The 24834-nt window shown below is 23.0% G+C and overlaps 1 protein-coding gene across 3 annotated transcripts in view; it reads right to left on the bottom strand.

The window, feature by feature from the left end:
• LOC112598045 (acetylcholine receptor subunit alpha-like) overlaps positions 1 to 24834 on the bottom strand; it is a 163758-nt gene that overhangs the window by 136665 nt on the left and 2259 nt on the right. For all 3 annotated transcript variants that reach the window (XM_025344370.1, XM_025344372.1, XM_025344371.1), the window contains exon 2: positions 6447 to 6634. In XM_025344370.1, the coding sequence (XP_025200155.1) occupies positions 6447 to 6632 (186 nt within the window). In that variant the 5' untranslated portion in view covers positions 6633 to 6634. The remainder of the gene's footprint in view (positions 1 to 6446; positions 6635 to 24834) is intronic.

Raw genomic sequence — 24834 nt, 5'->3', positions numbered from 1 at the left:
TGGTATGAATAATTTGCTCGTTGAATAAGTAATACAAATACTTGATTAATTAAAAACTTGATGAAATATTTTTTTTTTTTTTTTTTTTTTTTAGATTTTAAGAATTTACCATTTTTATCATTCATATGTAAATATTTTAACAATATAAACTTATTCTTTTTAAATGTTCACTACCTTTGGTATAACTTCCTCTAGGTACTTGTTTTACAGTTAATTAATAAATATATTATAAAAAAGTAGATTTCTTTATCCGCAATTTATGTCGAAAACTAAGATTAATTTGGGGCAAACCAGATACGTGTGCATCCTTACATGTCAATCGTCAAAACCAAACCGAGCCAATATATTTTGAAGCTTTAATAAGTCAAAATCTCTACCTCTGTGGATCTTCGTTGTAACAATAATAATTATATTAATAATATCAAGCATTGTTCGATTTATAAAAATGAAATAAAAATTATTTACGCGTCATTTACCATGAAACAAAAATAGAAGTTTTACAAACCATTTATTCAGTAATTATAATAGTATTAACTTTCCACGCCGTATGTGTAGAAAATCTTATTGTGTAGTTGTTTTTTGTTTGTTACGCATATCCATTTTTCACGATTTACGTTGTGATGGTTTCCAATATATAGTGCATTATTAATTTCCAACAAATATAATTTGGTGATGTGCATAAAACAATAAATTAATAACTACTAACCAACTGCAATGTCAAATTGTTTGATAATTTATTTGAATAACATTATTTATTTTGTTCATAATAACATTTTCGGTGTATTTTCTTAATACGAGTACTTATACGTTTATTTACACATAATTCTATAGGATGACGCATTTAATCATACACATCAAAAATATCGAAAAGTTATTTCATCTTTATTATAAGATTTAATTACTGTGCCCCTATACTGGAATTTAAGTGACTTTTCTTTCGCTTAAAGTGTTTTTTTGAAAAAAAATCAAAAAAATCGGGGAGAAGTTTAAGTGAGTGCCATAGTCACAGGAAAAAAAACATCGAATTTATCGTAGTCGTAACGAATAAAAAAAAACTCCCCCGAACTTGTACTATTTATCGGCAATAATCGTGAACCACAAAAGAAAATACGAGTCGTGTAAAATAATCAATGTCCCGGAAAGTCGTAAAAACCCGTTTATAACCTCACGTAACAAAGTTTGGAACTGCTGTATTCAGATGCGTGTATATTGCGATCGCATATATACGAGTATTGCAGAGAAATTCCAAGGGCGTCCTTGAGGGAGGCGTCGGCGCCCCCTGGCTCTTTTTTTATAAGTTAAGTTCTTTTTGTACATTAAAATTCAGTTCATACCTAAATGTAATGGATAGAATTGTATACTGAAACTTCATAACGTATTGTATTATAAGAATATACGTTTTACTGGAAACTATTTTTTATAAACAGTAATTTTGCTTATTAAATATACAAAAATATTTTCCAAAATGTCACCTCTCCCATTTTTAATCACCAAAGTTCAGGAATAATTTAGGGATAGAATTCTAATTTTTGCATTGTATCTTACAGTTTTAAGTTGTTGGATTACTCATTGATTTATTACTCGCGTAGTTGATTATCAACGCACTCGCGTTCGTTTTGTTTAAATGATTTTCAAACATGGACAATGATATTAATATTATTAATATTAATATTAATAGTATGTATTAATATCAAATGTTTAGTAAGTCACACATATTTTTTATTAATTTTAACTTAATAAGTTAATTAAGATTTATATTTTGAATGGTGTTTGTAAAATTAAATAATGCATTATTGTATTTGCCATCCACTTTGTTGTAGTAAATAACTAAAATATTCAATTTCGAATTTGTTTAAATTTAATAATTTAAATAATAAAAATGAATGTTTAAAAAATTAGCTCTGTGAAATGACAAATATTATTATAATTTTATATTCAAATTTAATTTGAAATGTGATTCAAATGTATAATCGTTGTATTAATTAAAGCTAAATATTCTGAAAAACGATTTTAAAAAATAATGAAATATAATATATAACCATAGTATAGTTACAATATTAATATATTATTATGTACAAACAGCTATAAACAAGACTTTGTATCTAATTTATTATAACATTTTAAATCATTATTTACTAAAAAATACTATTTAGTTGGAAAAAATTAAAACTTATATTGTTTCACACGAATCGATATGAATATTTGCATGGTAATAAGCATTTTCATTTCTTAAGATTTACTTTTATTGCGAATTTTGAGGTAATTTAGATTATGTAAATTACTAAAAAAGTTACATTTTTAAAAAACTTTTTATTAACTTTTTTTTAAATTAATACAACATTGGTACTAATAAACATATTTTATCATTATTTAACATTTCAATTTTTTTTTTATAATTTTTAAAAAGTAATTTTTATTTATATCAAAATATATTATAATGTAATTATTTTATTGAAATTTATCATTATTATGCTTTTATAATATTCAGAATCAATATATTAACATTTGAACCTCTTAAAAATGTATACTTAACTAGATTTTTAGCAATTAGTGGCACTTGAAATTATTCTTAACATAAAATACTAATATTCGTATGAAAAAATATACATTTACTATTTGATGATTTGCATCAATATTAATAAAAAGTCAAATAATGTTATATAATGTATATCGTTTCATCAAACCATAGATTACAGTTAATATCAGTTTCACCAATAAATAAAATAAACAAAATCTTAAAATGCGCGTGTCCTTAATTTTCCATAAAATAACTACGAGAAGAATCAACTCATGTATATTTAAACAGTATTATTAATTTATTTACAAAAATGTAATTATATAAGTTTTAGTTAATAACAGTTTATGATCAATAATATATTTTATAGTACTTAAGCTTATAGAAATTTAATTAAAAATTCAATAAATTTAATACTCTTATTTTACTAAAAATACATTATATTTACTCACCCAAAGTGTTAACATTACTAATTAAATATTAATGAGTACCTAAATTATGTACATACAAGTACAAAAATTAAAATAAATTTATTTATTTGATTTTAATATCAGACCACAAAAATATTTAGGGGGCACTTAATTTATGATTTATTTTTATATCATCTTTTTATTTTAATACTAACATTAAACTATGTCCTATGATAATAAAATAACAGTTTTGTTGTAATATAAATTTGAAATATTAAAATTAAAAGTTTCAATTATTAAAGAAAAAAAATAAACACTATTTTATAACTTTATATATACAATATACATGTTATATAAATACATATTATATATATATATATATATATATATATAATAATGAATACTGATTGTTATACAGTTTTTAAGATAGTTAAAATGAAATAAAAATATCGAGTATTTTTATTTTTTAAATATGCTTGTTAATAGCCAATGAAGTATCAATGTAAAAACACTAAAAGCTAATAGCTGATTTATCAAGTATGCTTAAACTATGATTGTTACCGGTTTCGAGAATGTAGTTTATAGCAATATAATTTGAACCACGTAAATGTGTTCTAATATTTGGTTATTAAAAATCTACAATAAAAAGTTTTTAAGTTTTATTTGTATAGAGTATTTAATTACTTAAAATATTGATTAGTATTTAAGATCATTTTAGACTCAAAGAACGTATTGGATTAACAATAATGTGTTTTTTTATTGATATTATGTCATGATTCTTTTAGAGGACATAGTTTGTGTTAGTCTTCTAATTTTTAGAACAAAATAACTGTGGAAATTCAACATTTTACAAAGTATTTAGATTTGTATTTTCTAGGTATAATAATACCTAGGTATTAATAATTTCTAGGTATTCTAGGTTTATATATATTTAAATATTAAGGCTATTTTGAGCTATTAATGTGTTGACACAAAAAACATTACAGTTGTGACTTAGTTTATTTTTAATTTTTTTTTAATGCTCAGTAGTATTAATAAAAATGTTTAATTATTTCGTGTAATTCAAAAAATATTAATCACGGAATTTTGCATCAACTGGTTGGTACTACGTTCATAATTATTTTATAAATATACCTATTTATAATCAAGTTTTAAAAACATTTATTGTACTGATTAAAAGTTTTTATACTTTAAAACTGTTAAAAACCTATGTAACATAGTGGTTATAAATTATATCCAATAACTACTAAAAACATACAAGTTACAATAATGTTATCATTTTCAATGTTATTCAAACGTAATCTATTGATTATAGAAAACGCAAGTTCATTAATTTTTAATTACTCGTATTTATAATTTATGAAAAAAAATTAAATTATACTTTTGTTTAGATAGCGTATCGTATGTGTACTAAATTTATCATAATACATAAATATTAATAAATACAAATTAAATTTAACTTCTTATGTATTTTTCCTAAAGTAACGTTATTCTTACTCCCGCACAATTAAATTAATAAGATTGACCTAATATAAAAATTATATACTAAACGTTTATTAATAATATTATTCTTCGAAATATTTACCTTGTTTACATAATATTATTTATTATATTACAGATTTGATAAAATACAAAAAATATGGAATAATATAAACTAGCATTTAACAATTTTCAATATTCACCTGTTAGCTTTTTGCATTAAATGATTTATACATAGGTACATCAAAATGCACAAATCACGAATAGAGATTTAATATCGAGTAGTATTTTTTAATTAAATTGTGATTCAAATACATAGCTAATATAATATTTCATATTTTTTTGGTGCTCCGATGAATGATTCTAGTAGGTACTAACAATAGAAGATGTTTAAAGTTTTCAATTTCCATGTTCTATATAATTCCTGCCGCATATTAAAAGAGGTTTTCATTACTTTGAACCATAAAATATGTCGGGTAGTGCGTTTTACGAGCTCTTTTTTTACGAAAAAAAAATTTACCACCTACCATAAAAAAGAAACAGAATAAAAAAAAATCTATACAGCCCTTTTTTTCTACGTACTTCGTGTTTGATAAAAACCCACTGGAAAATACGCAACTATCCTCTTTTATTTCTTTCCCTCTAACACCAAATACTGATCAAATTTGTCTATTTCTTTAGTGTCCAGCATCAACCACAGTTGTGGTCCATTATTTATTGAACGTTCAAAATGCTCCATAGGCTTGCATCTCCATTATCACCGTAAACAATGTCTATTGAATTCTTCAAAAAGAGTATCGCACAATATAAAACGCGCAGAGTTAAATGAGCCAATATATTTTTAAGCACATTACTACATCAATTCCAAATAGTTGTTTGTTGTTGCTGAATCAAACGTGAACAAAATTAACAATTAACACGTTTTGCATTTATTTTATATTAAAGGTTGTTGTTAAATAATTTTATTAAAAATATTTAATTATTATGAAATTAAATCAATATTTATTTTGTTTTCAAGAAAGTGAAAACAATACGTTATTTTAATTTTAACAAACATACAATAGTTTTCCGTATCCTGGAATTTTATTATTCATTTTTTTTGTTTTAAGATATTCATATTGATTTTCTGTGCTGTCAAAATACATATCTAATATTATATTTCATTGCATATAATATGAAAAAATCTTATTTAATTTACCAATTGTACGCTATTTTTATGTTTAAAAGTTTTCACTACGTATAAATTATGATTATATTATTTCAATTTATTTCTATAGTTTAGATATTGATAATGTATAAAATGGCCTCCAACTGGGTACATAAATAATAAATACACTTAGTTATGTATTCTTAAATCATTACTAATCGTACAGGCATAACGTAATCATCGCTAATATTATTTTTTAATATGTAATATTATAAATAAAATGTATATACATTATAACACATTTACAATGTTTTTCAAAGCTATATTAAATTATTTTTAACATTATAAATGTATAAATAGTATATTCTTACAAACATAAATGATTAAATAGTTTTTAAGTAACAAATTTTTAAATAAATATTTAAAAATACAAATTTTGTATTTTTATTTTGTCTTCACTTTTTGGGAAAAATATATATATATATATAATATAAGTGTCACGGGTAAATTATTAATAGATTATTTTTTATAGTATGCGAGCCCCATAGTTTATTTATTAAAGTTGTGTAATAATAATGATTAAGTAAAACTTTATTTTATAGATCATTTTCTATTATTTATTTAATCTTTTTTTTTTTTTATATGTGTAATAAATTGAATTATTAGTTGAAAGATATATCAATAGATGTTATGAAGTTTGAGTATAATAAAAGGGAAATTTTAATTAATGAAAATAACAGAGTTATTAATTACCTTAATAAAGTTGCTTAATTTGCTAAAAAAAAAATAAATAAATAAATAACGATAGTGAGTTTTGTCAATCAATATTCATACTAACTTCATTATAATATGTAAAATTAATTTTAAATTCTAACTTTATTTTGGATATACGTACCACATCGATAAGCTGCGACAGTTTCAGCTTTATAGATACCCGAAGTACATCGCTAGTATTCACCACGGGTCTGACAAGCTTGTTGTAGCTGGACAAGAGATCGTCATATAATCTCTTTGCATCTGGATTCGCAGATACCATTAACCGGATGATCACAAGTCCAAGAAATGCAAATTTCGGCCACATATCTGTAAAAAAAAAAAAAAAACATAATTACGTATTTGTTTTATGCTGACTGAAAGCATTTAAGCAGTCTAATATTTTCGATATTTGCTTATGAAAACATATTAAGCACAATATTACTCATGCAACAACAATAAATTTGGGTATTAAAGAATAATAATATATTTTAACTTGCAAATAATTTATAAATGTAATATATAAATTACAAACTTCAAACCAAATGATTTTTACAAAGTACCGATATAGTGTTAAATGATACTGGTTTAATTATTCTATGCACCATAAATTATGTATATTTATTTTGTGTAGATAAATGACAAAGTTAGAATATCGAAAAAATAATATTATAACTCAATTATTTGAGAAATTTCAGGGAAAATATAGAAAAATTATGCATTTCACACACTTTGGTTGTAAATTTAAATTGAAAAAATTGCGTTGTTTTTATTATAATGAACATATTGTTTATATATTTTTACGTATAAGTATTTATTTTTAAAGAATAATTGTCAAACATCAAATTAAATTATAGTTATTGTTGAAAAAATGTTCATCTATAGAAACTCACACAGGTTTTTTGTTTCAATGTAATACAATTTTCAGTAACAAAAAATTACAATATAATTTTAAAAATACAATGTAGGTACTTATCATAATAACGTTGCATGGTATTTTATTTATTAGTGTAATAAATATTTTTAATTTTATAGTTTTTGTAAAAAAAAAAAAAAAACTTTAAATGTTTCTATATACATTTTTTCTTTCATTTCTAACGGATAAAAATAAATTTTAGTTAGTTAAAAGTATTTACTTTTATACAAAAAATTGTATTGATTTCATAATTAATTGTTAACAACGAAAAATTATTTTGATACTACAAAAGAAAAAACAAATACAACAAAATAAAATATTATATTCTCAAATTATGATAGTTTAACCAAGTAAAATATTTATTGGTTAGGCATTTTGACAGGGCGTTATAGTAAGAACGAAACATTCTTTACGATAAAGTAGAGATCATTTAAAACTATTTCATTAATTATTTATTGTATTAACTGATTGTTACTGTAGAATCTCGCTGAATAAAATTATTATAACTACTTATCTTAAAGCTACTTTTAGATTTAATCATTTTGAATATAAACAAGAAGTGAATAATCAGATATTATAATATTTTCTAATGTATAAACGATTTTTCTTGATAAGACCAAATGATCCATAAATATTATAATATTTATGAACGGCAATCTTACGTGGATAATACTTATAGATTTATTAATAATTTCTATAGTTTAATGAAAAACTAACTTCAACTATCAAATTTAAATCAGAATATTTTTGAGTATAACACTTAAAATTATTATATTATATAACATTCATCATAATATATAACCAATATATATATTATAAAAAATTGACCATATATACAGAAATGTATGCACTTCAAATTTTTTATATACTTGATAGGTACAACATTTCTTAAGCTTTATAATAAAAAAAAAAATAGTAATTATTTGATTACATATTAATAGTGTCATTCACTAAGTTAAAGTTATTTCATAGAACTATTAAATTTGTTATTTAAATGTATCCTTTCATGTTGATTTATAAATCATTAAATAGAAAAATTTTAAATATATAATAATTGACAATATTGTACTATGTTTTTATAGTAAACTATCTACAAAAAAAACGTTTAGATACTACATAATAATATTTAAGTACACGTAGAATAACAGAAAACTCTATAAACCAAGGCAAAATTAGTTGAGAGTATTTTTTATTTTTTTTAATAATCCAGCAGTTTAAAGTTTTTAAAATGAAACATAAAAAAGTGAAATATTAGGGGATAGCGAAAGAGACAAGCTTTTTGGTTGCATGATGGGCTTTGTCGTTGGGAACAAAAGCTGCGCCGTACTCCTGAAAGCCTATTGTCTCTGTGGCTTCGAACATTTGTTAAAACCTTTTAGTTGACAAAAATGTCGCAGTTTCATCGTCTCCGTAATTAACTTTACTGGAATGCCCCTAGCTCACCGTTATGTAGTATCATTATTTTCTTCTCAGAAACATATAGCAATATAGATTGTGACATTTGATGTTTTTTGAATGTGTTAGTGGGTTATTATCAAAAGTGAAAACTGAAAATAATTTACATATACTATGTGATTTGAATTATTTTTCCAAAGAAAAAAATGTACAAGACCTACTTGCTTTATAGTACTACCTACACTAAACTTTTATATCTATAAGTAAAGTACATTTATTTAACAAAAGAAGTAACCAAACAAATTTAATATGATAAACCTTATATAGAACAATTTTTTATAAGTATTTTAGAATAATGTTTATTGTTTATTGGTTATATTTAATAATGTACACTGTATATTATATTTTATATGTATAATATTTGTCATTCGTCATTGAGTAGTTAATAAAAAAAGAGTAATATTATTATGTTATTGTATTGAGCTTATAAACTAAATATATACGCATTATAATTTATCATATATTTATATAATGATATGTACGTATTAATATAGAGATCACTATCACATTTTAAAATCATTATTTTCATGACTTAAACAAAAATTTCATAATGATAATTGATTATAATATCTGTATTTGTTTATTTTAGTTACGTATTATCCATTATTTATATACATCATGTGTGTCAATAAAATAAAATATATATATTTTTTTTTAAACTTTTATTAATATTATTGGTTCACAGTAAAGTTAAATTATACAAACAGAGTAAAATGTAAATAAAAAAAAAAAAAATCAAGTGTTTTTCGTTAGAAACCTAATTTACTTTTGACGAGTAAATTAACTTGAAGTTTTCCAAAAATATAATTTGTTAAGGTTCACTAAAAATTAAAAAAATAGGTTAAGTTATTATAATTAGTATGTTGTATGAGTATCTACTAAAATTATATTATTAACTAAACCTTTAACTTGTCCAATTATTGTCAGCTTTTAAAACATTCAACATAGGTATTATGTTCACACATATTATACAATTTGTTTTATTTAATTTTTGTTGTGAATATAGAGTAAATGATATTCGTATTTTTACTTATATTTGTTTCGATTACGGTTTTGTTTTCAAATGAATAATTTTTAGTTTGTTTAACTAACCAACTACGTTTAAAATAAGTATGAATTATAAAAGTTGTTTTCGATATTTTTAGTTGAATTAGTTATATGCATTCATAATAATTACATAAGTTACTTAATAGGATACTTATAAACTAAACTTGTAACGCAAACACAAATAATGAACTCATGATGACTTAAATTTAAATTTGATTTTGTTTTACACAAATTGGCGAAAACTTTTTAGCTTATATGAGTCTACATTATAATCAACTGAAAAACTTCAAACTTCAAACAAACCATACAAAATATTATTGTTATTAATATATTTAACATACTAGAACAAGTTTTTTTTTTTTTTAATTTAAAATATTAATATGAATTTTCAGAAGCGTTAATTTTGTATAAGAGCTTTTACCAATTTTTTTATAGAAAAATAGAAAATATTTTCTGATCATATCAACAATTTCAAACATTCAACTGTACTAAATTTAAAAAATTATAAAAGTGGATTCGCTATAAAACTTTCAAAGTCATTAAATAAATAGGAAGCAATTTCTAAAAAATAAACCTATACCTTAATATAAACTTTTACCTATATTTTATTTAGAATCTATCATGTAAAAAATGAATCCTAATAGTTTTAAATCGTTAACAATTATTTGGTTCACTGAATTCAGTACTTCAAAATAATAAGTTGTATAAATATTCGAATAAACCTTTGAAAATTCATTTTGCTTTATTTTTGCTGAGTAATATCGATGTCTTACAAATCCATTAATAGAATCTTTTAAATAAGTATTTATCTTTTTTTTTATCTTAATGCTATAAATTCTCCTAGAAAATTGAGCTCTGATAAAATTAAAAGTAGATTCAATATCATTTAATTTGTTAAATATATTATTACGTATTTTTTTTAATAATTACTTTAGACTGTGGAATATAAATAAATATGATTTAATGAGCTCGGGGAAAAATCTTCGTTTTACATATGCTAACTATTTTTGATAACCAAATGTAATAAAAATCATTAATAAAAAAACAGTACACTGATGAAATCCTATATTCAAATTAAAATATATATATATATTATACTAAATCAGAAACAATAATTTATTTAAATTTACAAAAGTAATAACAATAACTCATGAATGTGGTTTTACATTTCGGTTTTACTTTGTATTTATATCGATTATGCTTTCTCTTATATGAAATATTTGAAGAAAAAAAACAAAACGTGTAGAAAACACAGTAATACAGATAGGAACAAAAGTTTTAAAAAGCATAAATAACCAATATGAAAACATATATCTTAATCAATCAAAGTTATACATTTCACATTTTATACCATAAAGTTTGTTAAATGGAAGAACTTAAAGTATAAAATAAAAACAGTCAGTCAGTCAAAAAATATATGCTAAAAGAATTAGAAATTTACATAGAATACAATGAATGTAATAAATTTTTTTATATTTTAATTGAAATATAAAATTAATCTAACCGAATAGTCGTGATTTACTATTTATCATATTATTTTAAAAGTATGATACAATTTATCTATGGTTTTATTTCATTTAAAATCAAATGTATGCACAAAATAGTTTATATCTAAGCACGAAATATAAATATTTTATGACAACTTAAGATATTCTAATTGTTAATTGCTATTCAAATATTTTACACTAAAAGTAAGCATCATTTGTACAGTTACAACGACAACGAATCAATGTGCATTTCGATTTTTAACGTCGTAATATTGTAAAAATTATCGTATATAATATCACTATTCGAATGATGTTTCTTTTTATAGTTTATATTTTACAAATTATTCATGTTTCAAACAAAACCGTATAATTTATTTTATGTCTTTTGTGTATATAATATGCATTATAATTTTTTATTTGTTCATTATATTGTATGTGTATACATTGCGTTCAATCAACAATAATTAAGTTAAGATTTTTCGTGGTTATCTGGTATACACCTAAATATTGTCCCGTTGAATGTTTGGTGATTAATTTAAAAGTCTCGTTGAAAGCACGCTTCTCTTCATTTTAATCCGAATCCGACGCGCTCCGAAAATAATGTATAAATAAACCTAGGATTTAAAACGGCGTCTTTCCTAAACGGTTACGCCTCGAGACAATGGCCAAGACCATAAATATTGGCCGGCTTTATTCTGTACGATATGTTCCCTATAAACTCGGTGCGCCTGCTCGTTGACTTCACGCGAGAAAACGGTGACTGGGATCATGGGCTGACGGGGAAACACGCGTGAAAAACACGCACCATAGCTTACAGAAAATGGTGTACAGGAGGATGGCGAAGAGGTTCAGATTTTCGTTCCGTTTTATGACTTACTTCCGACGACAACGGTACCCAATTCACAAGGTTTCATCTATCCGAGGGTATAATTATATATTATATGCTATGTAGTATTATATAAAATAGATGCAACCGACGTCAATTGTTCGTGGTCTGTAAATTATTTTTAATCAAACGATCCTGTGTGGCACGCCTTACATGATATTACTACACTACAATTGCAAGTGGAGTTGTAGCCGCGAGGTATCGTGACACCAATTTTCTGAACAGACTTTGGAAGTATTAACCACGGAGAATAATAGCTATTCTCTTAAACATTTTTTCGTGGTGTTGATACATTAATCGAAATGCCCCCAAAACTTTCTTAAACTTTCTTGAACTTTTCGATTATGTTTTGAATGCATTGTGGGTCGTGACAACCGATAAAACAGTTCAAAGTTTACATATTTTATGTATAGCTGTTTGTTTGAAATAATGCAATTTATATAGTGTCTAATGACGCGAGATTAATTATTACTTGAAAGAACAGTACACGCGTATGTCGTATGTTACAGTAAACTAATATTGTGTTATAAGCTCTAATATTAAATGAATTAACTTATTAACAAATAAAGATAAGAATACCATTTATAGCATTTTATTTTAAGTTTTTATTTATATTTTAATTTTTTAAGTGTTTTATAATCGTGTAAATACTAAAATTTTAAAACACGCGTATCCCGCTTAAATATTTAAATATCAATAAAAATTTACGAAATTCCATAAATAGTATTATATTCTTACTTTTAGTTTTAATTACGATAATAGCTATATCGAATCACTCTTATGTTAGATCTACCAACACAAAATTGGCTCTACTGAATGCCAATGTTTTATATTTGTAAGATGGAAATAAATAGATTTAGGTTAAATGTGTTGACATTCAATTTAAATCCATGGATTATTTGTAAAAATAAAAAAATAAAATCACCAATAAACTCGACAATCCTCTAAAATATTATTACAACAGATATTAATTACTACCGTTATTTCACATAATTGCAGGTAATTAACACTCATAATTTATATAGCTAGTATAATCGCAATTGAATAAATGTATTATTATAGTATTACAATAATTATAGTGAAAAATTCGTATACATCATTATGTAGTGTGATTAAAATAGACGTAGAACTACACATCATATCACGCACAAAACAATGTAATGTCATTATATTATTAATGTTTAATTATACGAAATATTACATAGAATATGTACTTTTTGATAATGTAATATCAAGTGATTTTTTTTAGGTATAGCATACTTATATTGATTAATGTCATAAACTTTTAAACGTCGAAATTTATAAATAAAAATAGTGATTCGTAATAGTTTATCGAAAGATAGACGAATATTTAGCTTAAATTTTATCACACTCGTGTATGTCTGATCTCTAAATGAAATGTATTACTGTCGACTGTCGTAGTATATAAAACAACAAATAATAATATCATATAGTTTTCATCCTATTTTTGAACGTTAAATCTTCAACAGTAGGTAAAAAATATAACAATTTAAACAACGATAACATTTTAATAATATTACAATAATTATAATAATAAAATAATCGCTGCTGTATAATTATAATCATGAATGCCATCGTACAAGCCTGATGGTAAAAATACTTATCCGATTACCATTTGTAGATGATTTTTTGAGAACAGTGAAGCTAAAGTCAGGTCTAATAAGCTTTATATGTTATATTAAATGTATACGCAGAGGTCAATAATTAATTGATGAAGATTGTGGTTTAATGCTGCAGGACAATTAGGTATATTTGTAATTTATATCACGGTAGTTATTCGATCACCGAATTTGTCAACAAAATGTTTATAACAATTTTTTCACCAAATTTCAACACTTAACATCAAACCAATGAACTCGGTAAAGTTCACAAGTGACTAAGTCATAACAGAATATAGTGTATGAATTGATGCTGATCCTTTTTTAAGCTTAAAAATAAAAAATATTTCCAAGTACCTCGCCGAAAAAAAAATTAAATAAATAAGTAACCATCTTTTAAAAATAATTGTCGTATTTTAAATAAAATTATAGAAAATTCAAGAATTTCATTCTAAACTTAACTTATCACGATAACCACATTATTCCCTATTCCACCTTTTAATTTAAAATACTAGGATTGTTTACCCTTACACTTGAAAATCGATATCGATGCCATTAATTCAATAGGTATAATGAAATTATAGAAAAAGGGGAACAGTATTCGATTTCGGTCAGTATTATTGAATACGCATTGTCATCAAAATAATTTTGTATCAGACCTATTAAAAAATATACGTTCACACAAATACTAAAGTTCAGCAAAATTAGGTCAAAATCTAGAATGCGTATACATATAGTAAATAAATATATATGCACTAGCGGATGGTGATCACAATAGATAAACGTTTAAGTACTCGACTTTCATGGGCACAATTCAACTCACGTCACTTTATATTACCTATGTATGTCACTTTATGTAACATATATTATATATATATATATTATTGTATTATATATTATACATAGTAAAACTTCGTCTCACAATCTCCGCTACCACTCTCCAATAGCCTCCTTTTCATACCAGTGAATTCTATACAGATATATGTGATACCTATAGGTATCAATTTCTCATACACGTTGGCATCTGTCCACTATTATTCTCTATATATTAACTTTTGTGCGTGTCTCCGAATAATACTTATATAGTCGTCTATATATTATATATATATATAAGTATACCGAGAGTCCCTTCAATTAGTACACTGCGCCCTTATCGGATTACGACCGATCACTACCGCCACTGCCGTTGCCGACGTCGTCTTCTCATCTCATACACGAGGGTATATGGAGGGGTTGGAAGTGGACCAACGTACTTTGTTCGCGCCGGTTGAAATTAATGAGCCGGGAAAATTGAAAATGGTCAATCGAGTAGAACGCGTGGTGGACATCTAATAATACCTACAGCCTATAATTTGTTTCTAAGCTACCGAATTCGATAAAATATTATTACCGTATCGTTGATTGTTAAACATTATGGTAGGTACCGTTATACTTAATACTATTATGTAGAGAAGAGAAGTACTCGAGGGCAAATAATTTTAAAATTATATTTTTTACCTTTATAATAATCATAATAATTTTACTAATTTAGTTATGCTAATATGCAGTATAATTCAGTTTTATATACTCGAATGTAATAGCTTTATAGAGATATCTTCGACTGCACTTATACTTAATCGAATGGGTATTGCAATATAAAGTAAAAATTATTATACTCAACAATTACCAGATTACTACAACTTACTGTTTATTGCGAGGTTCCAAAGCACTGATAAAATAAGCAACAACTGAATGTAAAAAACATTGATTATTGACATTTAAATAATTTAATTTAATTTTTAATTTATCAAATATGTATTAAACGTATTGGTATGTATTTGAGGAAGTAAGTATAAAATATTAATAGTATATTTTTAGTAAAAAATGTAAAAAAGCAGTTTATTTTTGACTTAATCGGATCTGGTTGTTGCTATGTTTTTATTATTTGTCTAAAAGTAAATGATATGATAAATTTAAATCTTAGGTTAAATTAGAAGCTTCAACAAATATTTATTCAAATAATTGTTTGTCGTAACATAAAATTATCATATACGTGTTCATGTTTTTCACTGTGATGCAAGGTAGTACCTTCGTATCCATTAGTATGTATCCAATTGAAACTTTATTTAATTAATAATTTATTTGATAGCTATCTAAATTCGTCCATTTACCATATTGGTATTTTGTACATTAGTTTAAACATTTAACTTATAATATATTATGTACGTAAAACATTGAAGAAGTGCTTAGTTAAATCGAAGTATTTTCACATTTCGTTTACAGCAAAGTTCACATCACGGAGCCTGTATAAAGTTTTAAGTCTCGCCCGTATCGTGTACATTATACTTGTGCAAATCCTATCAAACAAATAGTATTGTAGAAGTTTAAAATGTGATAAAAATAAAAATTTCAATAACACAAGCTAACTAATTTTTATACAACAACATAAAAACAAAATAAAATTATAAAATAAATAAATAATTGTTTAAACAATGAATCTTTAATTTATTGTTGTTAGATGCGTCTATACACGATATAATTAATTTAGTCGCTACCATATAGTTTATATTTTAAATGATATTACTCTGAGGAACAAAGTATAAAATATACTTAAAATGTACGTAGTTTACATATAAATAGTATTTTAATTTAATTTTCACTTAGTTCTGGTAAGTTTTAAAAACAAGGTTTGTGAAGTTCGTACTAATTCCTAATATAACTAAAAAAATATAATATTATTTTTTGTTTTTATGAATTAATGTTCATAATTTCTAAATACTTTGAACCCTTCAAACTTTTCGTTAAATGTATGTCCATATGATCTAAATATTTTTAAAGCCATATTTTTATTTTTTTATTTTACCGAAACTAAAAATAACTAAATAAAATAAATGATGTATAATTTATAAAATATCAAGATTTAATCATTATTACAAATAATATTTAATAATATGACAAACTAATTGAATTAAAGAATTTGGGTTCATGTCGTTAACACCATTGTTATCATTAGTCATAATAATACGTTGCAACGTATTTTCTTTATGAAATTAAAAAAAAAAGTTAAACAATCATAAAATTCAATTATGTATATAGGTTAAAATATTTGTATTATTGTGATAGTATATTATAAATACGCTTATAAATAATCGCTTGTAATATTATGGGAAATTTCAAACCTTTATTCAAATAGCACAAAAACTTTAAATAATAATAAAAATAAATAAATAAAAGATCATTGAATTTTCATTACCCTGTTCAAACAGAAACAGTTAACATATTTTTTCTAACTTTATTATAATATATATTACGCACTTTTCCACACAACTAAACAAATTCTCTTGTTAAAAATATATACATCACGAAATTACAACAAAACTAAGTGATGAAGAGCTACTCTATATGCTAATATACAGAACAATATGCGATTCTTATAAAAAAAAAACTTGTATCACTACAAGACGCTCCTTAAATGGTAAAAAAGTATAAAAATTTTAATATTTTAATATAAGGTATGCTTAAGAATTCCAAAAATCAGAACTGAATTACAAATAAAATCCATTATCAAAAAAGAATTGACCAGAAAGGCCAGTATAGTACAGCTGTACAGTTCGCAAAACTAAATATTTATTGACTGCTAAAAATTACAATATTTATTTGACGTTAACGATTTGTTAACAGAAATTTGTAGTTTATACGTAAATATATTATTATAAAGGCTAATTAATAATTGCCGTACACAGATAAAATGGTTTATAAAAAAATTTGACGATTTTATGACTTAAATATTCGTAATTTATAATAAAGTTAACTATTATTTGGTCTGTGGTATTATATTATGCGATTTATCATCAATATTAACAATAAGAAAATCTATAAAACCAATACAGATTTTTTATGTACAATATTATATAAGCTTTTGATTTATGAATTCAAATTAGGAATTGAAAATTATACAAAACTATATACTTTTATATATTAGTAACTGACTAAACATCGGTAAATATATATATATATATAATATATAACTTTCCAAAACATACATTTACACATGTGATAAAAATGTGTTTACACAATACCTAGCTATTATGGAATAAAAAGGAAAAAAGGAGGGAAGTAGGTAACCACTCTGCTGTAAATAAATGTTAAGTGTACTTCATCATTCGTCATTAAGTAGGTCACTGTAGTAATGAATGTATTAAATTCAATGATGAATTATTGCATAAGTAAAACGAATCTGAGCAGAAACGATCTATCAGCCATATAACTGTAAGTGAATTTAATTTTATGTTTAAATTGATATCATAGTGCTATTTTTTTATTATACCTATAGTAAACAATACCTAATACAGTAAACTGAATTATTATATTTTTCTAAAAAGATCGTATTTATAATGTCGTTTATAATAGCTTTATATACTTTTCGTATCATATATTTATTAATATTGACTTTTGATTGAATACCGATATACCATAGAACTTTGTGAAAAGGTTCGTAGTGTAAAAAGGTTCTACCTTAAAATATGATGAATTTTAATAACTACAAGACGATTTGCAAGTGGTCGCGATCTTGACCAATATTGTCAAAATTCTAACATCTAATAATCATTGAAAATTACAATACATTTTGGATCAGTTTTTTTTTTAACTCCAGTATTAACAAATTAATAAAAATAACATTGTGTTCAATTAAAAAGTGTCTTGAACAAGTATTCATTTTTTTATCGACATTTATAAAAGGAAAACAAAAAAAAAAGAAGTCAAAAATTAAATATTACTTTTATTGATTCTAAATGAGTCTAATTATTTTGAAAATTATACCATGTATTAAGAATCTTAGCATAAATATTTTGTGTAAACTTTAAATATATCGTTTTTTAATAATTATTATAAAATAAAAAAAAACTAATCGAATAACAGTTTTACGTATAAATTTACGTATTTTTTTAGTTTTTTTAATTTTTTTTTTTTTGTTTTTGTTTTTCTCAATCATTAAGAATACGACTATGAATTGGTTTATTTTTTTGACCTCAGAAATGGTTATTCAAATTCTTTTTGCTACTATCTATGTCATAGTTGAAGTTTGAAGTATTTTTTTACTATAAAAAGCGTTTTCTGGTAGAAAAAAAATATATATACAAAGCTATATAAAAACACATCATTGTAAAATCAATACATTCATCGTTTCTCCTAGAACTCCAAATGTCAACTTAAAATTGGAAAATAAATTATAGAATACTCTTCTTCTCTTAATTCGAATAATTTACAGTTTTCTTACTATAGTCTATTCCCATATACCTAGTTATAATTTTTGTATTTATAAAATGTTACATACTATCAAATGTTACCAAACAAAAGACACACATACAATAATATAGTATGTACATCAAAACAATGAATTCACTACTATAAGCATTCTTGTAAGTATTAAAAACAGAAGTAAATTTTCAAAGCCTCTTTTAGAAATACAACTGAACCTATTTGAATATCCGTCATAAGATATCAGCCCGTGATACGCTGCTACTATTCACCGACGGTTTTTCAGTTGACTTGGTATTGTTGTTACTTTTGCATCATATTCCTTTCGCAGTTTTACCGCATATGAGCTTTTTATGTTATTTTCATTTTCACTTTTTTTTCATTTATGTTCAGCTCATGAAAGGATCGGCTTTTATTGTTTTTTGAAGAAACTCGTGGTTCAATAAACAAGCAAATGACCCGAAAACATTGTGCATACAACATACACATGTTTGCAGATGAAGATTTTTATCCAAGACAGAAAACCAATGCCTACGTGTGTTTTTCACAATGCATTTTTTCAGATTAAATGCACTGACGAAAACTTTTGACATTATACGTGTCGAAATATTTGATTTATAATGGTTACACTGTTATTTTTTACTAAATTATTATGTATTTGTATACACATAAACAATAATAAAAATATTACGTTATATTGAATCTCGTAATTACACCATGTTTTTTTCCTATGTAAAGTTTTGTGATACATTATACGCACGTTATCGTAATTTTAGAAGCAAAATGTAGTAAAAATTATTAATGGCTTATTAGATTCGTTTGAAAACAGTAAATTAGATATTTTATTAGTGTATATAAATTATTTTTCATAGTAATTTAGGTTTATTAAGCTATATTAATTCAAAAAAAATTTAGTTAAAATAATTATAAATACACTAAACTACTATTTATAAATCATAAGTTAACGAAATTAAAATATTATTTCTAATTATCGCAGTTTTATTAATTTTATCATAATAATAATAATTGTATAAAGTATAAAATAAAGTGTAATTAATTTGAATTTCATTATAATACTGTCTGTACAAGATAAAATTATAAAATTATTGAACATTTTTCAAAACAAAATCATAGAAGGAATAAAAATATACTAAAATAATGATCCGTCTTACTTTAAGACTTACAATAAACACTTGCGTATTCAAAATAATATGAGTATTAAATCAATACATATTAAAATAAGGAAAATATTTATATTGTATTAAATTTTTGTTAGTTTTATTCAACTAATATTTCATAATTTAGTGTTCTCTGTCACTATTATATTATAGGTATATTATAGTATTAATGTATCCTGTATCCTGCATTAAGTAATTAATCAAATAATGTAATTAATCTTTTCTTAAATTTATCATATATTTCATAAACTATAACTATTAGAAATAGGTACAATTTTCACTATCTAAATGACTATTTGATATCTTGGTAAGTATAATTATTTAAAAATATGTAAATTAACATTATTTTTCAAAGGTAATTGTAAATAAAATATTAATATTCGTATAATATCAACATAATATTAGTTGATAAAATATACTATAGTTGTCTTAAAAATGTTTGTGATTGATTTATCGTTATAAAATTATAAATAGATCGTTTGATCAATATTATTTATTCATTTTACTGTTAACACGTACTATTTTCTAGTTAGTTTTAAGTAAATTTTTATGAGATTTAGTTTTGAGAAGGTATTTAAACTATTATATTATATTAATTATTAACGTAATAGTCATCAAATATATGATAGATTTGATGTAATTTGTAATTTACCAAATACTAAGTGATATAATCTAATTTTAAATATGTCGACAATAAAAATAAAATCTCATTTTTTTAGTGACTTTTAATTTCAATTGTACAATGTTCAAACTAAATGGTCTTCCAAAAAATTATTTATTCTCTTATTTAAGTATATAAATATGTTTAATTCACAAAACACATTCAAAATATACCTGATTAGTTCGATCAAAATCCAATTTTTCATTATCTTTTTAATTTTATAAATTTTATCTTTAATTTTCATTCCTTTGATCAAAATATGAATAAAAATTTTATTTTAAAATGCAATTCAAATTTAAACATTTCAATAATTTACTTATTAAAATTTAAAATATTTAATTGCTAAATAATATTATAATTTCATAACTTTTATTGACTTTATATAATATTATGTATTTTTTTATTTAAATTATTCAAATGATAAAAATAAAACTTAATTTATTACTTTACGGATATAGATTGTTACCTATTGAAATAATGGCCAATATTTTAAAATAGTATATATTAATTTTTTTCATTTAAAATTATTTTGATGCATAATACATTTCTTATAATATACCTAAGACAATTTTTATTCTTGCTATACATTTTATTCTGAAAATTCAGTTTTATCTCGCTTGTAATTATAATGATTTAGTATCATTTCTTACAGATTCTTTGTAATGATTCTACAATAATGTTTTATTTATTTTAAACTCAAAATAATATTCACTAATAATAATTTAAAATTTGAACATATTATAATAATTTTTAGTTTTTGTTTTTTTTTCTCACATGAATATTAAAAATATTATTAACCAAAAAAAAAAATCTTGCTGTACGACAAAACTGACTTAATTTGGTTAATTCATTATCCTAATGGCATTATTTATTCAGCGTACAAACATAATACATATCTGATTTGAAAAAAGTGGTTAAACAGCGGTCTATTATAAGGTTCCATCCTTATTTCTTCCATAAATATTTGACATATTTTCAAAAATATATTTTTCTCCTTTCGTACTTTATATTCTTTAGAAACACCTATGGTAAATCCATGATTTATTTGTGATTATTACACTCATATATTTTCTTTCCTTTTTAAAAAAATAGTTAATCTTTTACTAAAATATGTAACGTTATTAGAAAATGTAAATCTTGTAATACGTGTTTCGTGAAATTTCAGAATAAATTATTTATTTTTTTTTTTTTTTTTTTAACACAGTTTAATTTTAATTTTGAATATTATAATAAGTATGATTAAAATTAGACAAATAGATCAAATTTCACAGCCTTATATTTTACTATTTATTTTTTGAAAAATAATTTTAAATTTTACAACTGTAAATTAAAATTGAATGTTAATAGCGTACTCAGTAAGTGAAAAGGAGACAAGACATACTGGAAAAACCCTTTCTTTCTTCAGAGTTGTTTTTTCTTTACAGTTGTGATATTTTAGCTTTTCAGATTAATCATAAAAATAGTAGTATAACTTAAAGAGTTACAGCATAAATACTAAATCGTATTTAAATAAATAGTCAATTTATGAATATTAATTATTTGTATAAAAATCTCTATATGTTTAAATTGTATAAGATTTCAAATAGCAAGAACTAATAGGATTCTGTGTAGCGCATAATTACCTAGTTCAGCTATCAAAGTTTACAAGTAAAATTAATTTTAAATTATATAAGTAATTTTTATTGATATACATATACCTAAAATCATTACAACATATAAAAGTTTAAATGTACATTGTACATGTATGTTATACAATTGTTTCCTCCTTCTTCAAAAAATGTCCATGGTCTAAATACTTCTTTGATATTAAACAACAACATTTAATTTACTTAGTTTCAATATTTTAACTCGAGTAACTCATAATTAGGTATCATAAACAATCATATCATATGTATTTTATTACTTATAATAAATAAATATATATATTAATTTAAAATAAAAGTTATTTTTTTGTGTAACTACATAAAACAATATTTCTGGGTAATTAATAATATTTTTAATAATAACTTTTTGTCAAAAATGTTAGATAATTATAAACAATTAAAAATTTATAATAATAATATAACAAAAAAATCTTTTAATTTAAATATTTATTTTTAGAAATTTTAAGATATAAAAAAATATTTTAAAATATAGAACAATAGATAAATTTTTTTCCCATTTTTTAAAAATAAAAAAAAATAAATAGCATGAAGTTGATAAATTTGACATAAAATATGATCGAAGTAAATTTTGAGTTACTATTTTCTTAAATGCGCCCAAACAACTAAAAATAAATTATTATTTTCTGATTTTCCTTAGTAAACTGTGTGTATGTTTTTTAAGATTACTAGGAAAATAAAAAACAACCTATTTAAAGTACCGTCTGTGTTCTATTTCAATATATGTGTAAACACTAAGAGCTTTACGAAACTTCAACTAGGTATTCAAAAAGTGTTTTCTGAAAGAAAAAAACAGCAAATCGTTATAAAACCAATTGCTCCTTTATACAGTTCGGAGACTAAAATGAAAATGGTGTATTAAACATGATTTTTCAAAAACATTTTGTACCATACTCGTACAAACACGCCGTACTTAAACTATGTAATATTATATACGGAATTAATATAATATGCCATATTTTTAACTGTTTTGTTTCTTAATAAAATAAAAGTAAATTTATATAGAAATATTGAAGCATTTTTTTTTTAGTTTTTTAGCTACATTAAATTTTTTTTTGCATCTTTCATCGTTTGTAATTGAAGTATGCACCTACTAAAAATATTTATAATATAAATGAAGACACAAAATAATGTTACTACCTATAGGTATTTTTCGTTGAGAATCGAATAAAATAGTTTTTACCAAGCTTACGTATATTCATATCTCATTATTAATATTAGTGTACCTACGTCAGACGACACTTTAAAATTCTGTTTAAATGTAATTACGTACTATACTTTATTTATTATAATATGATAAAAATTGTTATACTTTTTTATTATGATCAACGATCAAAAATTGTATAAATATTATTATAAAATTACATATTACAACGTTATTTAGCTTATATTATTATTATTATTTTTAATAAGAAATTATCATACTAGTTAAATATTAGTTTTAAAATATTCAAATTTAAATTTGTGTTTTTTCAAATATTTACAGTATTTTATATTGTATTCGATCAACTTTAATACTATAATATTATTATTGCTAGATATTTTAGATATAATAATATAATTCAGACTTGATTCTTATTAAATTGTTTATTATAATATTATAATTTTTTAACTGACAGATTTTTTACAGCGATAACAGTTTAATTTTTAAAATATTAATTCACAGAATAAAAATTGAATATCATTACTGTTCTCATAAGTAATAAGTACTAGAAGTTAGGCACCAAGTAACTATCGTATTTAAACATGAGATGCAAGTATTGTTCATCCATATAACTTTTCTTATTAATTATTATTTAAATATTGAAACTAATTTTGAGTATACGTTTTTATATTATCTTTATTACACGTCTCTCCATTATATACAAAAATATTAATATATTTTTCATCAATACTTAAATAGTTAAAACTCTATGATTTAAAAAAGTTTTGTTTATTTTATCTCCCTCATATTTTATTTTTAAGATTATTAAATTTCAAGATGCTATATTGATGATCCTTAGATCATAGGAGTGGAAGTATCTCCTCGAAGAGGCAAAAAGTTGTGTGAAGATGAGGGGTTGATGAGCAAATCAAATAAGAGCAAATCCTCTCAGTATAATATATTATAAAATGTATTATTTTTATTTAATATAAAAATTACATCATATTTCAAATAACATAGTTAGTATGAAGATTTTTTTTTTGTCAATGTTTTGCCATTCATTCTTATGAGAAAAACATTTCAATAATTACTTAAATACAAAGAATTCATATCATCCTATATTATCATTTTGTAATGTTTAATATACGTACTATCAAGAGTTTGGAAATTAAAACTTAACTCATTATGAACTAAATATAATATTTAACATACTTAAAATTATATACTTGAGGGCAACT

Source organism: Melanaphis sacchari, unplaced genomic scaffold (genome assembly GCF_002803265.2).
Source record: "Melanaphis sacchari strain LSU unplaced genomic scaffold, SCAv2.0 Contig44_pilon_pilon, whole genome shotgun sequence".
In the NCBI taxonomy this organism is placed as follows: domain Eukaryota; kingdom Metazoa; phylum Arthropoda; class Insecta; order Hemiptera; family Aphididae; genus Melanaphis; species Melanaphis sacchari.
The sequence above is the reverse complement of the archived record's forward strand: the minus strand, read 5'-3'. Positions and strand labels throughout refer to the sequence as shown.